Source organism: Alligator sinensis, unplaced genomic scaffold (assembly GCF_000455745.1).
Source record: "Alligator sinensis unplaced genomic scaffold, ASM45574v1 scaffold104_1, whole genome shotgun sequence".
Taxonomy (NCBI): Eukaryota; Metazoa; Chordata; order Crocodylia; family Alligatoridae; genus Alligator; species Alligator sinensis.
In genome coordinates, this window is record NW_005841867.1 from 1630355 (window position 1) to 1649133 (window position 18779).

Here is an 18779-nt window from a genome sequence, read left to right on the forward strand (position 1 = left end):
ATAGGCCTTCTCTGGGGTCCTCATCCACCAATCAGTGTAGCTCAGGATCCCCTTCTGGGCCTGCCAGAACTGAGCCGCACCAGCCACCTGTTCCCAGTTTGCATGCCCCCTCATCTCTTCCCTGTTGGGTGTTCATCTCTCCGGCCCAGCCTTCGCCTTTCCTCAGGTGTTTCCTCTCTTCCTCTGTCATTCTCACCTGCTCCAAAACTGTATATATGGGGTCCTACTCCCAGCCTACGATGACTTTGCAGGCCAGTGACGGGGCCAGTCCAACCTTCAGCTTGCCCTGGAATGTCATCGCCCTGAAAGGCAAGTAGCATCTCTCAAAGTGCATTTACCCCCCAGGATACTTGTTATAGTGAGGGAGCTGGCTCTCTTCACTCCAGCCTTTGGTGCCAAGTCAGCACGGAGTAGGGATTGTGAACGCCTAGTGTTCAAGGTTGCTCAGACCGCTCGGTCCCCAATCCATGCTGTCACCACCAGACATTCCCATCCACCCTCCTGTGACGCAGACCCATAGCTGCAGTCCATGGGTTCTCTGTGCTCTATGTCCCTGAGCCTGTCCCTCGGCGGGGGGGCAGGTGTTGTCACGTGGCTCAGTTTATTCAGGCCCAATCCACACTCCTTGGAGATGTGACTGACCTTGCCACAGTGGTAGCATACTATGCCTCTCACCATCCCTTTCTGAGGGCCCATCTTCTCCTCTTCCTGTATGGGGTTGATGACTGGGGCCTGTAAACCCTGAGCATGGCTGCGTTCGTTCTCTGAGACTGAGAATGCTTCCACTAGGCGGAGTGCCTCCTCGCAGTTCCGTGGCTGGTGCCGTCTTACCCATGTCTGCATCTCATCCTCCAAATCCCACAGGAACTCTTCCAGTAGGACTTTGTCTATCACTCCTCTCCTCATCGAATCTGTTTGCCGGAAGCCATTTATTCAGGGCATCCCTCAAATATTGCATGAGGCTTTGGGGCCTCTTAACCTCTTTTGCCTTTCGTACCCTAAAGGCTTGCCTGTAGCGCTCAGGCGATATTTCTAGCCTGTACAGGATGGTGGCTTTCACTGTCATAATTATGGGTTTCCTCCCTCAACAGGGCTCAATATGCTTCCTGAGTCTTGTCAATGACTAGGGCCCCCAGCTGGTGAGCCCATTGTGAGTGATGAAGCCTGATTTGTATGGCTGTTCACTTGAATGCCTCTATATAAGCTGCTGGGGCGTCATCCTTGGTCATCCAGGGCATCTTAAACAGGGACGTGTTAGGTTGCATCCATTCCTGTTGATGTGCCCCTTGTCTCTGCTGCATCTCAAGCACTTGTCCTATTGCCTGAATGGCCTGGGTAAGGAGCGCTGCATGGCGGCCTTCCCCAGATTGGGATCGCTGATCCTGTGTTGAAGAAATTCCTGGCCGGTACACCACTGTCACGACCTCGGTAAGCTCTGTGAGTATCTCTACGCTCCCTGGGATGGGCCCCCCTAACTCATCTGCCATGTCTTGATGGAATTATAACTGAAAAGGAAGGGTTCAGTGGTGTTCTAAGCCCAAGCTGGAGACAGGGTACTCACTGCCTTGTTGTGGTTGGTCCTGGGGGCTCCGCCTCCCCTCCACCTCAGAGAGCAGGGCTGCCCCACCTCTCCTCTCTCTAGCTTGAGCAGGGGCAGGGACATGGCCAGACACATCCCAGCGTGGCCCTGTTAAGGCAAAGAGGGCAGGGAGGGGGTAAAGTCTTTCTTCCTTCCCCTCCCCACCACTACAGCTTGAGGTCTGCTTGTCTTCAGGCAAGCGGTGGAGGCTGTGGCTGGCCAGGGCTTGCAGACCCCAGCTGCAGTTCCTGGGGGCAGAAGGGAAGGAGGAGGAATTAACCCTTTCCCTGTCCCTTCACCTTAACCTGATTGGGCATGGGGGAGTGGCAGCAGCCTTTGTCAGGATGCCTAGGAAGGGGTTTATTTCCACCCTTCCTTGCCTGTCCCACTGGCAAGGACTTCAGCCATCCCAGCATGGCCCCATAAAGGCTTAGGGGGCATGGAGGGGATTAATTTCCCTCCCCCACCTACCCCCACCAGGGGACCGCAGCCAGGGTGGAGCATTTCCCCCCCTTACCATCCTGGGCACGGAGAGCGGCTGTCACAGAGTTGCAGACACTGGGGATGGCCCCACCCCTACAGCTCAGGCCGGCCCCACTCGGCCATGGCCTAAGCAGCTGCATGGTGGGGCCAGGCCAGGCTGTGGTGGCAGGGGCCTTCTCACTTCTCAGTGGCTGCAGCTCAGTGATAGGGAAGCTGAGCCCTGTTAGTAGGAGCAGCCTGGCCCAGCACTCATGGGCAGCGGCTGGCCCAGCAGCAGGCTAGCCAGGCCGGCTCGGAGGTGCTGCGGGGACTCGTGTCCGCAAGCTTGTGTAAGAATAAATCTTGTTCCATTTACAGCCTCTTTAAATCCTCTCATTCCAATTCCTGATATTCAGAAATGCAAAAGTAAATCACTATGTACCTACAGTTTATCTCATATTTTCCCGTATAAAATTACCTGAAAGGATGGGTGGAATATATATGAGGAGGTCGGGAATGTATTAAGGGGCAAATGATCGAAGACTTGCAAGTGGATTGGTGGAAGTCAGTGCAAGGTATCGGATGCAATAAGTGTGGTAAAGGAGAAAAGTGTATTTCCAGGGAAGGAGGTCATGTGAAGGAGGTGCTGGTTTTTTAAGGAAGTTGATGGGATGGATTTAAAGCGGGGGGGAATGTTGGTACGTGCTTCTTTGACTAATTTTTTCAGAGGTGGACACTAGGATAGGAACAGGAACTGTAGAAGCGGATTGTGGGTGTGAGTTGGGGATATGGGATACTCGTTCTCCAGCTATTTCTATATTAATAACTGTGAAATCTGTAGAGGAGATGAAATGAAGAGAGCGAGTAAAAATCTGTAGGGATATTGGGGACATCAGTAGATTTCTTATTAGTATCTATCCTAAGTATTTCTTACTGGCAGCCTAATCTAAAACCCACTATAAATGGAGAGAGTTCGGTAGGCTGCACAGGTTCTGGATCAGTCCTTTAGTTTGTCCTTCTTAAGTTAAGTTGACAGTACTTACTTGCTAGTCTTCTGCAACAGTAAAAGAGTGGAGCTGGCTTTTTACCCCAGGGGAGCGTAAAAGAACCAGGCAGACTTTGGGGGAAAAACTATGAAACTAGAAATTAATTAGAAAGATGCACAGCAATCTTTCTACATCTTAGCTCTTGGAGGACTAACTTGAAAAGCTGTATTTTTATTTTTATTTTTTTGAGAGGATATTTTTAAAGAAATGTAGCTATTGGACAGTGACATTGTAATATAACCAATGTACAGTTTTCTTTTTGCTAATTTACTGTTGTGTATTTAATTGTAATGCAGCTAATAGCCGAGTTGTATATTTTTTCAAAACTGCAGTATTTGTTTCATATATACATGTTTTTTTTTTAGTGGAGTTCAATGTACTATATTATTACTGTAATGTGATGATTACATATGAAATTTAATTATAGATAATGATATCTCAGCTTTTGATGAATATCCAAAATAAATTTAATGTTAATTAAATATAAATAACATTAGTGAATATTTTTTCAATTAATGCAACATTTCCAATATATCTCTTTCTTATTAGGGTATCCTCTTGGTATATGATATTACCAATTATCAGAGCTTTGAAAATTTAGAAGACTGGTATAATGTGGTAAAGAAAGTGAATGAAGAATCAGAAACACAGCCACTTGTGGCCTTGGTAGGCAATAAAAGTAAGTTGTTAATGCTAAAATAATAAATACACTGAAGTGCTTTGAAATAAGAGTGAAATAATATAAGGCCTATTATGTTGTTATGCTCTAATTAAATGTTTTGTTTTGTGTATTAAGTTTAATTTGGTTCTGCATGGCAGCAGTAGTGACAATGCTTTCTCTGTTGGCTGGGAATAAATTTAATAAAATAACTGTGTTTTAAAAACATGATATTAAGTCTAAAGAATACAGTTGGTAAGATTTCTGTTAGATATCTTATGTGCCATCTGTAATTTTGATTAAGTTGCCCTTTTCCCATGAATCTGCTGTTTGTATTTGTCCTTAAGTCTTTTCCTGATTATCAGAACATGACCTGATACTTTGTTCAGTTGTTATCATCAAAGAACCTTAAGAAACTGCATCCACGTTCTTCCCTCACTAGAACAAATCACTAGATCAATCCTAGTTCTCGCTTCCCCTTTTCTGAGCCTTCCAGAAATACCCTGGCTAGAAAAACAAGACCCAATCTCATTCTTACACTGTTCCAATTGGATTCAAAGTTAAGTTATTCCAAGTGTCTAAAAACAAATGGGGGGAGGGGGAGGAAGGGGGGAGTTCTGCCACCATTTTAGTAATGGTAACATATTTGTTTTAACAACCCAAAAGGTCAAAATAATTTTTGTGCACTTCTCAAATGATTTGAAAAGTGTCAAGACCCAGCTCGGGGTGGGGGGGAAGAATAATTCAGAAAGGTAATATTTTGTTCCCACAATACAACCTTTTTTTAACGGAAATCCTGAAAGGATCCTACCACTCCATCTCTCCCTTTCTTCCTCCCCATGCCCCCCCACCCCAATAAACGCTGACTTTCGGAGCTCTTGTGGACATATAAGTAGCACTTCTGAATGCGTAACACAGATTCTGTAGCACTACTAGCCAGTACCGTATTTACTCAGATCGAAGATGACCTTGAATTCAAGATGACTCCCCACCAAGAATTAGATTTTAGACATGGAAAATTTATAAATCTACTAGCCAGGTGCCCATCAGGAATAACAGGGGGAGGGGGCAGGCAGGGATGCAGTGCCACCACCCACCACCCTGTGTTGCTGCTGCCTCCCAAGAGCAAGGTGGGGGAAGCTTGCTCCTCTGCCCCCCTTAGCCAGCACCCTGCACCGCTGCCATCTCCAGGGAGCAGGGCTGGGTTGGGGTAAGTCCAGCAGGGCTGGCCTCATCCCTGCTGCTCCGTCCCCTCCGTTACTGCTGTCATGGCGGCATGCTGCTGCCGCCGCCTCCTCCAGAATTATCTTGGAGCATTCTGATTGGTTGTTTCAGTAACCAGAGTGCTCCAAGAGTGTTAGGGACAGACGGACAGACTAAGCCCTTTAATAGACTGAGCCCTTCCATGCCTAGAATTTAATTATTGGGGGAGGTAATCTTAAACTTGTTCCCCTCAATTGCTGCAGGAAAACAGAGGAAGGTAGAGACAAGGGGACAGGCAGGGGGAAAATAAGTTTGAAAGCAGGCATTCTATCTCTCATCCTTTGCCCCCTAGTGACTACTCCTTGACTACTTACCTCCCCCTTCTGCTGCTTTCCTCACTGATATAGGCACAGGTCAAGCCCTAAAGGTGCTCCTATGCCATGCTGCAGGGAGGAGCTATGCTGGGAGCCTGGTTTTCCAGGCACAAGTTCCTCCTTCCCTGCCCTGTCTCCCCTACTGCTGAGCCTGCTCAGGGGGAAGGAAGAATCTTTGCTTTCGGAGTCTTTTCCCTGCATAGTTATTTCTTGCAGTGTAGGACAGGAATGGCCAGAGCTCTCCTGTTTGCTGCAGCTAAGAATCATAGAAAATAAGGGTTGGAAGGGACCTCAGGGGGTCATCTAGTCCAACTCCCTGCTCAAAGCAGGACTACCTCCAACTAGATCATCCCAGCCAAGGCTTTGTCTAACTGGGTCTTAAAATCCTCCAAGGACAGAGATTGCATGACCTCTCTGGGTAGCCTGTTCCAGTACTTTACTACCCTCCTTATGAAAAAGTTTTTTCCTTGTCTAACCTAAACTTCCCTTGCTGCAGCAGGAGACCGTTGCTTCTTGTTCTGTTGTTTGCCACTACTCATAACAATCTAACTTCATCCTCTTTGTTGAAAAGTGCTATTAAATCCCCCCTCAGTCTTCTCTTCTCTTCTCTTCTCCAGACTAAATAAGTCCAGTTCCTTCAGCCTCTCCTCATAAGTCATGTCTCCCCAGCCCCCTAACCATTTCCATTGCCCTCCACAGGCATTTCATTGCCCTCCATTTTCATTGCCCTCCACTGTCTCCAACTTGTCTATATCCTTTCTGTAGCAGGGGGCCTAAAACTGGACACAGTACTCCAGATGTGGCCTCACCAGTGCAGATCACTTCCCTCAATCTGCTGGCAACGCTCCTACTAATGCAGCCCAGTGTGCTGTTAACCTTTTTAGCAACAAGGGCACACTGTTGGCTCATATTCAGTTTATTATCCAGTGTAACCCCCAGGTCCTTTTCGGCAGAGCTGCTGATTAACTAGTCAGTCCCCAGCCTGTATCGATGCATGGGATTGTTTCATCCTAAGTGCAGGACTTTGCACTTGTCCTTATTGAACCCCATGAGTTTTATTTTGGTCCAATCCTCCAATTTGTCAATGTCTGTGAATCCTAACCCTACCTTCTAGTGTATCTACTAGAGACTGACTGATCCAGCTGACAGCTTTGAGTAGCTGCTGTACAGGGAAGCCTGGCTGGCTGGAGACCACAGAAGCAGTGTCCAGGTTCCTCTTTCCGTGCCAGTGAGCAAGGGAGGGGATCTAGGTAGGGAGCAGAGCTGAAAGCACAAATCTGCATGCTACTGATGCCGTCTGTGCCCCACCTGAGCTCTCTGCACAGCACTTGCCACTGCTCCCAGCTGGACTGGACTGATATTTGCTTCTAAGACAAGACTTTGTTTTCCCTATGATGAAGGGTGGGGAGACCTTGGCTTGGAATTGAGTACATAAGGTAATATTCTGTATTCTATTGAAATATAAAGAATTTTTTTTCACTGATATTTTACCTAGAAATTTGCTGGAAAGATGCCATCATAGATTAGAAAAAATCAAACCTTGATTTTGTTATTTCAGTTGAGAGTTTTTCATTTCCTATGAAGATGAGACCAAATTTGGGCCAGTTTTTTTTCTCAGTTACGTACGTGCAACCCCATTAAATTGCTGGGATGAAGGGAGGATTTGGTTTTGTAGGTCTCTAAATTTCTGCATAGGAAACTACTGGTACTGACCAAGTAAGGGATCTGTAGGTCGCAAATATGTCCAGTGTATGAGTGGTGTGCTTTTCTTTTGTTTGCTGAGCTCCTGCTTCTGTGTTCCATGGCTAGGTGAAGTAAGATCAAATTTTGCAGTCAAAAGAATCAGTGCATACAGTTCTGATGCAGATTTCTAGCTTGGCATCTCTTCAGAGGGCAGGAACAAGAAATGCTACACTGCTTAAAGTTTTTGTATTGGAGAACAGTATTTGTATGAGAACCTACCAAGAATGGAACATTTGGAAATTCATTGCCATTTCAAACATTGTAACAGGAAAAGAAAAAAAATCAAAGAAGCATCCCATCTTAACATTTGTCTTCTGCCCTGAGTGTGGTTTGCTTAACATATGCTTCTATTTTGTCACAAACAGATAACAGAATCATTGCTCATAGAAGAAGCATGGTTTTGATTCTTGCATATTGCAGGTTAATACCACTAACAACTGCCAAGTGTTTCCAGATGAATGTGCTCCACTTAGAATGGTTCAGCCTCTCTCTTCAGTAGCTGATGAGTCTCAGCTCCTCAGCATGTTGTCCTGTTTGGAAAATATAGATCCACATATTTAGGTCTAAAATGGCCAACTGTGATACTTGCAGTTTGACTTCCTGTATAAAACAGGCCAAAGACCCACATCTAATAACTTCTGTCTCAAGCTCCAGTTTGTCGTAGCATATCTATTAGGAGGATATTCTGATAAATTGATTTAACAGCAAATAATGGAGAATCCACCAATTCCCTAGGTAAGTTGTAACAATGGTTAATTATTCTCACTGCTAAAAAAATCCATAAAAATGCTGAATTACCCAGTCCTTTTTGGTGCTTTTGAAATCGGGTAACTGTGTAAGTGAATCGCTATGAATTTGGGAGCCTAACTTTAGCTAACTATTTCAGAAATTGTGATGTAGGTTTAAAAAGTGCCACCAATTAAATATTTTAATCTTCTTTGTCTTCAATTTATGTTTGCCACATTTCACACATGCTCCTTGGTTCCTTTACAAATTGAATTAATATTTCCGAATATTAGTTTAATGCACTTGTATGGAATTGAAGCGAAAGAATATTTTTGATTTAGTTAATATTTTAATTGTGGGGAAAAATCTTGAAACAGTTGATTTCTTTAAAACTCGACATTTTTACCTCCACCTTGAAATTGCATATAAATGTTTCAGTTTGTGTGTACAACAATATACTTACACCGTGTTTTGAACTCTGGTAGTTGAAAATATCTTTTTATATGCAAAAGTTATCTTCAAGTAATAGAGTGAATTGTGGTTGTGTATAACTCCTTGTAATTGCACTTATTTTTCACTGCGTTTGTCTCCCTTACTTTTCACACTACTTTCTCTGTGACAGCTACTTGTGTTTTGGGATCTTGTTACATACGACTGTAAATTCTCAAGCAAATCTCTATTTGTAATAGCTGTAAATCCTGTTTGAGAGGGTCTTTCATGGAGGTAGGTTTCCAAACTCTAAACTGATATGATTGCTCAGTCTATGGCTCACAACATCACTTTTATTACAATGTAGAAAAACAGCGTAATGGAGGACTAAAGAAAATTATATGATAACTTATTTATATGCTGAGCTGAAAAAATCCTTTATTCACTCAGCCCTAATTATAAAGAAAATATGTCTTTTTTTTTTTAATTGCATCTTTCATTTTAAATCTTTTTATTCCTTAAGGACCAAATTTTCAAGTATGAAGACCAGAGGCGACTCGAGCAGGGTGCAGGGCCTAGGGGAAATCGGCTCATGCAAGGCCCCGTCCCCACTCTGATCCCGCGGGCCCCGGGCTCCCAGCATCGGCAAGGCGGGTGGGGGATAGCAAGCGGCTGGACAAAGAGCCTCTGCTTTGTCTGGCTCTGCGGGGCCTCCCAAAGCATGGGGCCTGGGACAGTTGCCCTGATTCACCATCCCCCTCCCCACCTCAGGATGGCCCTGATGAAGGCTTAAATTATGCCAGCCCAACAAAACCTGCATTTTTGTGCAAAATCCAGTCTGTTGACTACATGATGATGGGGAGGGAGTCTGATCTAGCTAAACTGTTTCTAGTTAGAGCAGATTTTTTTTTCATGTCCCCCATGCCCCTTTCTTCCTTCTCTCCTTTTCTGATTTCATTTGTCAGCGCATTTTGCTTTAGAAGTTGTTTTGCTCTTAGTTGGGGCGGGGGGAGCTTGTAAACCACCATTATGGGTGTGTCTGTCTACTATGTTGCATGCATCTTTCATGCAGTATATATTTTCTGTTTGGTTGCCATGTCCATACTACCATGTTAACTACTCAGCTGTTTTTCATCTGCTTTTCATCAACCTTTGGAGGTTACTCAAACAATGTTTATGTTCCTCTCTTTCTCCTTTCATAGTAGTCAGATGAGTGGAAGACCAATATTTCTCTTAAGTTCTAGATCTAGTTTTCTTGGAGCTGTCAGTAGTTTTCTTTAAACAGATTGTGTTCTTCTCCTTCATATAAATATATGCTCACTGTTGTAAACTGACAGGTTTTGAATGTTTCTCAGTCAGAAACATTTTTCTGTTACTTTTAAAATAAAAAGGAGGACGAGCACAATATATTTTAAGCAAAAATGGCAAATTTTATGGGCTCAATAATATGTTTCAGAATAGTCAATTAGAATTAAACAGCACTCCTCTATCATGGTAAAAAAATTTCTGTAAATACCTGAACAAAGAATTTTCCTCTCAAAATGTAACTAGTTGGAGTCTTGCAGAATAAAATTCTGTAAACCAAGAAGAATAGATTCCAGAATTCAGTGTATTAAGTTCATTTTGCTATAGTATGCTATATAATGAGAGAACTTGCATTTAACAGTTTGATTTTAATGTGAAAAAAGATCTTCCTCTTTCACCATTTGTGCTGTAGACTGGTGCACAAAGAAAACTTGATACAATATTTATGAAACCTGGAAAAGGTTCTCTGTTAGCTTATCAGAACTGAAGGATGTTGTTCTGTTTTTATCCTCTGTGCTCTGATTTTCTTGAATGTGAATTCTAACTTGTGTTTTCAGCTAGGATATTGTTTTTTAAACTTTGTATTCTCAATCCATTTATTCTTTAAGAACAAAGATGAAAACTTTCCTCCTCTTTTAGAAGAACTTTTCAGCTCCGATTTAAAATGGGAATTCTACTCCTTGCAGCAACTTGATTCCTGGCTTGTTATGGTGAAATTATTGTAATGTTGGGTTTAATTTTCTTTTGTGACTTGTCTTGAAACAGAATCCAGTATTCTGTCATTTGGTTGAAGAGTCTTAATGTGGCTTGCATTGTACTAGAGCATTTGCAACAGTGCAAGTGCGCGTTGTCCTCCGTTTAATTATGCATTTGATGCTTTAGCTTTTATCAACAAAGTCTTATAATATGCAGCACATTCTTTGTAGAATAAGAATTAATTATTCAAGAAGCTGAAAAATAGGAAGAAGCCCCAGTGTTCCATTCACTGACCACTAGTGAGAGAGTTAGTGCTTGATGATTTATCTGGAGCTTTCAAGAAATCTGGGTTTCCTTGCAGGACCAGTTGGGAATACAGTGAAGCTTGTCTAAGATGGAACTTGTAGGAGCTGGAAACTTGCTCGCCAGAACATTTCTATTGTCCTGACATGTCTAATTTGGGAATTTAAATGTATTTTAGTTTGTGTGAGCTGGAAACTTTCTAAAGTGGAAATGGAAAGGAAATATGGGGAGGCATCTGGCTTTTCAGGTTCCTGCTCAGATGGCTTTCATTATCCTGCAGGGCACTCTGTGGCAATGGGGATAGGGCAGCCATGGTACTAAACTACCCCCACCCCCTCTTTCACCTGGACAGCCCTTGCCACCCAAGTGTGTCTGGCATGCAGCCCTGATCCCTGGCTGCTGGGGCATCCTTTAGAGTTGTTGGCATGCAGGCAGCCTGGGATTGGGAATAGGCTCCCTGGTCCTGGTGTGCTCACATGCCTGGGACACTTTTAAAAGGGTATCACAGCAGCCTGGGACTAGGAAGTGCCAGTTTCCCTGCCCAGGCACCCTGTGGCGACAGCGTGGCATCCCCGTTCCTCTTGCTTCCTGGTCCCCATAGTCTCTCTGGTTGCATGTAGCAACATGAATAGGATAGCCTGCAAGCTCTTGCAGGTGGCCTGGGTTGGGGAGCTCTGCAAGTGGCAGCAGTTAATTGGGGGGCACAGACTCCTTCCCCCCCCCCTTCCCATTAGCTACTGCTGCTTCTTTCAGTGAGCCCCTCACTCTTGCCACCCAATTGAGGCTGTTCCTGGGTGTCCTGCACTGGCAGGGAGGAGGCAGTGAGTAGAGCCGTCCCCCTTATCCCACAAGAGCCAGGGATGTTCCTCATTGTCCTGTGGGGGGAAACTCTTGTTGCTGCTTCCTGCCCTGCAAGGACTGGTGCTGTTCCCTGGTCCCTGTAGACCAACAATCAGCTTTTGCCAGTGTCCTAGCTGTAGGCATTAGGTTTCCCACCTAAGCTCTAGCAGTCTGGGCAGCACGAATAATAAGCATATAATGAAATGTAAGTGTAATTACAAGGAGTTGTACACAACCACAGTTTACTGTATTGACGATTAACTTCTGCATGTAAAAAGATATTTTCAATTACCACCCTGATGACATTGCTCCCCCCACCAGTCCCTCTGATCAGGCCAGGATCATCCCTGTCTAAGCCGTCCTGGGTAGGGTTTGAATAGGGATGATCCTGCTTCATGCAGGGGGTTGGACTAGATGACCTCTGGGCCCACATCTCCACAAGCAGTTTGCGGTGCCTCAAAGCCTTTTGAGGTGCTGCAAAATGCATGTGGCACATGTTAATCTGTTCACCATGCTGCGTATGTTATCTGGAAATTCTGCAGAGGGCAGTGGTGCTAGCATTCTCTTGCCCTCAAATTTCCAGGTCCCTGGGGAGCCCTGTGGGCTGGATGATGTGGTGCTGCAGGCTGAGTCTGACCCATGTGCTGGGGGCTGAGCACTCCTGCTCCAGAATGTTTGCAATTCCACCCATTTGACATCACCTGAAACTTTGCTAGGTCTGTATTCAATCCCATCCTCCAGATAATTAATGAAGATTTGAAACAGTACTGGATGTAGGACAGACCCCTTGGAAATCCTTTGCAATACCTCCTCCCAATTAGACATGCCATTAACTGAGAATTATGAGACAGCCAATTATATATTACTTTTGCAGTACTTTCATCTAGGCCAGAGGTAGCCAGCCTATGGTATGCATGCCAAAAGTGGCATGTGTCACACAGAGGCAGCCTGTGGTAGACTGGGGAGTGGATAGGCTATAACAACAGATAGGGCAAGGGGCAGAAAAGAGCAACACATCAGGTAAGGAGAAGAATGCAGAATAGAAGATTGGGTAGGAGCACAGGGTGGAGAACAAAGTAGAGCAGCCAATCTGGCAGGGAAAGGGGATGGGACTGGCAGTTGGCAAGTGTGTGGGGCTAATTTGTGATATGCCTGCCAAGTAGATCAGCCCCCAAAGTGATATAAGGCATGTGCAGGCATTACACGTAGGTCGACCAACTCTACTTTAAATCAGTCTAAGTGCCTAAATGTACATATGTTCGGGGATCAGGTTCTGGATCAGGTCCCTGGAATGTCTGCATGTGACCCTAGGCTGTATTTCTTTATTCTACTAATGAAAATGTCATGGGAAATCGTGTCAAAAGTCTTGTTTTAAATGAAGGTATATTGCATCATCAACTGCTCTCCCCACACCCACAGAGGCTATCACTTTGTCCTGGAGCTCAGGTTAGTCAGACATTACTTGTTTTTGATAAATGTCTGGTGGTGGTTCTTGATCACTTTGTGCCTCTCTAGGTATTTAGACAAAGATTCCTTGATGACCTGCTTCATGATCTTTCCAGGTACTGAGGTCAGACTGACTTCTCTGTAATACTCTGGATCCTCCTCCTTTCCTTTCTCAAAGATGGGTACTATTTCCCTTCCCCCCCCCCCCCCTTTTTTTTTTCCCCTAGTCATCCAAGACCTTATCTGACCTCCACTAATTACCAGTGATGATAGTCAAAGGCCCTGGAAACTACCTCTGCTAGTTCCTTCAATATTCTAGGATGCATCCCCTCCAGCCTTGTGGAGATAAAAACACTCATTTTAGTAATCCCCAACTTGTTCTTCTACTATTTTCTGCTGCTCATCTCCTACCCTGTTCTAGCTGCCAGCTGTGCTTGGCATTTCATAGTTTACCTTATGTGTAAAGACTGAAGTGAAAAAAGGTGTTGCATACTTCATCCTTTTCTGAGTTGAGACTTGCACTTGAGTTCATTTTCCTCTGAGCATCCTATGAGTATGTCAGGAGGGTTTCTGTTGTTGCATTTTATGTCTCTTGTTAGTTGCAACTTAGTTTGTGCCTGGATTTCTTGATTTCCTCCTTTTGTCCATACAGTACTCTTATACCCTCCCTACTAACATGGCCAAGCTTCTCCATTTTCTGCAAGATTCCTTTTTTTCTGAGTTTCATCTCATTGAAGAGTTCACTGTTTAGCCAGGCTGGTGTCTTGCCGCACTTCCTGTCCTTTCTCCTGTAGGCCCCTCTTGCACCCGGAATATGGCCCCATATTACTTCAACACAAGTCAGGTTGTCAAAAACAGATTAGGTAACTTGTTCATTTGTTTGTTTACATCAGTAGTATGGTTGTCAAAGAATTTAGGGAGATGTTGAGAACTTGTTGATTGAAATGTGATGAGTATGGACAGATTTTTGCCTCTAGGCTGGAATGTAAAAATGTTACCTGTGAATTGAGTGGCACCCTAGTCAGAGTTGTCATCAAATCTAAAATGGGCTACATTCCTAGTTATGCAATTGGCATAATTAAAGCTCAGCACCTTTCACAGTCTTGTGCATCTCCTTTGTGCAGGGTTTTAACAAATTTTTTTCTCCTTGAACTTCCTTTAGTAATCTGAAGTATTTCAATTTCCTACTGCAAGGATCAAAATCCAGTAAAAATTTGCATTTAGAATCTTTTTTTTTTTTTTTTGGTGGGGCTGGGGTTTTTGGGGCTTTTTTTGGCCTTCTTGTTTATGTGCATTTTGCATGGCTAAACTTTAAAGAATGATTAACAACTGCTTTCAATCTTTGGTTTAAGCAATGACCGGCTACAATGTTTGCCTAACTAATATAGGATTGCTACATCCAGAAGGAGCATGTAATAAGGAAACTTTAAAATTCAGGAGTCTTTCTCTTCTCTACCTTACCTTGAGGGTGCTGTTTGTTAATTCCAGTTGACTTTCTGAGGAGTTGGGGATCTCCTAAGTTCTTGAGGGTTTTCTCCTCTCCTCTTCTGAGCTATTGATATCTCCTCAGGACTGCTGAAACAAGGAGCCTTCCCTGCAGATTAGACCATTGGGAGCAGAAGGGGGGGAAAAAAAAGAGAATAATTTGAGACCCATCCCTCTCCTTTCTTGAGCATAAGTGCCCTTCTCTCTTAAGGCACCTATACACGTGCAGGAAGGCTGCTCCGATGCACAGTAATTACAGCATGTCAGAACAGAATTGATTAATTGTGTCTGCTGGAGCATGGTAATTACTGTGTTCCAGCAGACTCCAGTATCACCTGTATCGGCATCCCCATGCTAAAAAATGGCGGCACGGGTGCTACATGCTTTAGTGAAAACGCCCATCACCATTTTTTAGAGTGGTGATGCTGAAACATGTGATACTCTGGGCACTTGAATTAGAGTGGTTCTCAAAGCCACTTTAATTAAAGTGCCCTTCCCCCCCCCACTCCCAGAGCACGTTTATGAATGCCCTAGGGTTCCTGCTTTTGTTTTTTCTGTCTTTCTTCCTAGTTTATGTCCCCTACATACTTCCACAGTGGTCTTGTCTCACTCCTTTGGACTGGACTCGGACTGAAAGTCCAAGTAAAGACTGACTGTAGCTAAAATCCCACCCAAGTTGGCTGCTTGTATTCACATTTTTAAATCCATTTGCTCAAATTAGGGTTGGGTATTTGACCGGTCAGATAAAGTTCAGTCAACGGACCAGTAAAACATTAGTTAAAAATTATGTAAAAAGGAAAAGCCAGTAGGTCCAAATAATACACAGAAAAAGAACATTTTTTTTTCATTAAATGGGTCAAAAACAATTAAAAAAATATTTTTCTGTCAAGAAAACTGCAAAAAGTAGATTTTTTGTAAAATTACTATAATATTTGACCATTTAAAAAATATGCAGTCAATTGACAATACTTGACTGGTCAATTGACCAAGCTTGCCAAACCTAGTTCAAACATATCAGCAGCTCTGTTGCCTTTACCTGTGCATTTTCAGTGAGCAACTAATTAAAATTTGACTTGGAATTTGTCTTTATAGTTAGAATTTCACATTCTTCACAGATTTATTAATAAATGAAAATGAAATACTGAATTTTTACATTTGTCACCGTCAGCTATGAAATCTAAACAGCTTTACTAAAGGATGTGAAGTAATAGTAAAAGTATATAACTTGCTTGGTATTTCATTTGACTTTAACACTTGGAACAGCAGAGCTTTGCTCCCTTATATTTTGCCACATAATACGTAATTTGCACCCGACAATGATGTAAGCCCTATTTTTTAGAAAAAGTTTAAGAAACAAAAGTGGTAAAAAGTCTCATTTTAGACTTTTACAAAAGTATCCTATTAAGTATTACTATAAATTAAGATACAGTTTTAAAGCCAGTAACCTACGTTTTTTGCTGTTGGGATCTTTGACTTGTTAAACTGTGCATCAGCTTAGTAAGCAAATTCACAATGGGTCATCTTGTGAGTGTGTATCGGAGATGGTATTATATTTTATTTGACTACCAATGTATTTTTTAACTTTTGATTAGTTCTTAAATATTTTTCTTCTGCATCTGATCTAGAAGCAGATTCCCAATGTCAAGCCAGTATTCTTAGTGGTTATATTTTAAACAAAAATTAACCCAGGTTGCATGGGAGCCTACACTCTTTTGATTTATAGCTGCCTAGATGGTCCCAGGGCAGTGGTTATCTCTAACTTATATTGGGTGTAGGAATTATCAGGCACCAATGTACATTGGATGAATGATTTCTGCTCTTGGAGATATTAACCAGATCCTCTCCCCAATAAAGACTAATAACTCAGATTTTTAAACAGTCTTCATGACAGATGGGGGGCATAAAGGAGAGAGTATCAACACTAATTAAGAATGTTGACTATATGTTCGCCTTAGCTGTGATTGATTGATCTAGGAGTACTATCTCTGTGCAGGAAGTGATGTGCTATTATATTGTGAAGATTAAAGGTTACATTTTAGTGTGCCCTTCAACTTGCATTCATGTAAAACACAATCTTTTTACCTATCTTATCTGACTGCACAAACATTTCCCAGCCCACATGTGAATGTTTGGCTTTACTTTGCACTCATGTGAATCTTGCCAGTAGGAGGTCTTGTCCAATTTGCTTCAGACCCTGATACTACCTCAGTTTCCCTTTTCCCCCAGTTAAACTTCACACGAGTTGGGGGTTCTCAGTTATGCTCATGAGGCCTACTTTCCTTAGCTCTTCCACCAGGAAACAAAAAGGGAGTTGCTATGTGGAGCAGTTCACAAAACTTTCTAAACTCATGCTTCCTGTTTTAGACTTGGTGTGCCTATTCATACAGTTCAATCATGTGACTCCTAGTTGCATACAAATCTGAACCCCCTTAAAATACTAGTCTGCACTGTGATGGAGTCAGTCTGCCATCTTTTTTGTGTCTATCTAGAACATTGTTTTTTAATATGTACATAAAATACTTATTCCAACTTCCTACCTAGGATAGGAAATTGCACATAGCCTGTAAATTATTTTTGTTTTTGCAGTGATGAGTTTGGTCCCATCACTAAAACAATACTTAAGTCAATGAAAGAGATAAATGACAAGTGGAAATAACCTTGTATGTGAGGTAATAAAATGTTTGCATTCTGCATTGCATTAGGGACATGGGCAAATTGAAATTAAATTTCAGATCATAGAGTTTTTTACTTAACTGCAAGCATGTTCCTACAGAAGGGAGCTAAGCAAATGGCAAATTATTGGAAAGTTGAGGACAGTGTGTTTTGCAATTCTGATGTGCTCTGTGGGCTGTGAAGTAGGAACATACATTCAGGAAGATTCTCTCCCTACAATACATCTCAAAGAGTCTGGACATGTACAGGAAGGATGACCAAGTGTTGGACCTAGTCTCTACACATTTATATGTTTGGATAAGTGCCTCTATATCTTGCCCTCTTTTTTTACATATAGTTCCTATCCAGAATCCTTCTTGAATTCATATGTGAAGTGAGGAGCCAGAGTGGAGATCATCCAGTAGGTTAAACAAAAATTTAAGTTTTCTTGTGGTCTGTCCAAATCACTAGTTGCCCTAGAGTTTGATTGCAGAAACCATGAGTTTTGGCAGTGGCCTGTGCCTATGGAGGCTCATAGCAGCAATAGTACCAAGTAATAGGGCAGCATGAGGAAACTTCCTCTAAGTACGGTAGCTAGAAACTGCTGTAACTGATTATTATTTTTATGGGCAACGCCTGTCAAGCCCAGAGCCACTTCCTGTGCTCAGTGGGGGCAGAGGGGGTAGTCTATAGCATGCCTACTTTTTGGCTGACTAGGACCTGCACTGTACCTGATTACACCTAAGTTTCCTTTTCATTCAGAATTTGAGAGAGAGTATAAAGTTTAAAGAACAGTTTAAAAGAGTAGACTTATTTAAGTCCCATTGATAAATCAGTACTATGTTAATGGATATAACTTGATTTCCCTCCCCCCCCTTAAAATTTTGATCTTGTGTGTGCTGTTTAATTTATGCACACATGTCATGCCTGCAACAGAGGATAGAAATTAGGTAGCTATGTCCAAAAAAAATAACAAAATTGTTACTGTATCTGGACACTCAGAAACCACTGTGGTGAGCATTACAGAAATGCCTGTAAATACTAGCTTTCAGTAACAGTTGTGTTTATATTTTTGCAAGCATCTGTGAAGATACCTTTTAAAAATGACAAATAGTAATAAATCATTTAAATACAAAGGATAAAACAGCATGGGCATCCTGTTTTTATAATAATAGACAAATGAAACGCTGAGAGATCTTGTGCTATTTCCAAGGATTTGTCTGTAGTTTATTTAGCAGTGTAGACATGCGTCTAATGAAAAGAGATGCTGCATAAACCATAGTTCAGGCTGAATGTGCTTCTGTTTTTGGTTTAGGTAGAAATGTTTTTTCTGGCTGCGTCCTTCATACTTAGGTCTTCTTATAACAAATGGAAAGCCCTTAATTGTACCTAAGGGAATAGTTAATCTACAGTGGACATATGGTGTACAAAAGCTGAGTCTAGTAAATGAAATAAAATTATAAACAGAAAATGTGTGAATGTCTGCACAGTCTGACAGTGATGGGAGATATTGTGCTGTCTGAGTGTAGCTTACTTAAAGTTACTTTGTAATTCTTTTATATTAGTGTGTTAATATAAGTTAATGCAATTTAAAATAGATCTGCATAACTTTTAAAAAATAAAATAGATACAAAAGTTTTATTTGGTTAATAAAACATGAACAGTTTTTTGCAAAGGCATGGAACATACATATTTAATCTTTGTACCCCCTTCACCTCTTTACTGTATGACAAATATATTTTGATGCCATCAAGGGGATGGGATTTGCATTTTCGAAAGAATTGCAGCATTTTGATTGGGGGCAGTTAATCAGCATTAACCCCGAACCGCTC

The 18779-nt window shown here is 42.4% G+C and overlaps 1 protein-coding gene across 3 annotated transcripts in view; it reads left to right on the top strand.

Moving 5' to 3' along the window:
- RAB28 (RAB28, member RAS oncogene family) overlaps positions 1-18779 on the top strand; it is a 117551-nt gene that overhangs the window by 31316 nt on the left and 67456 nt on the right. For all 3 annotated transcript variants that reach the window (XM_006016765.3, XM_025192652.1, XM_014526012.2), the window contains one exon: positions 3637-3766. In XM_006016765.3, coding sequence (XP_006016827.1) covers positions 3637-3766 — 130 coding nt within the window. The remainder of the gene's footprint in view (positions 1-3636; positions 3767-18779) is intronic.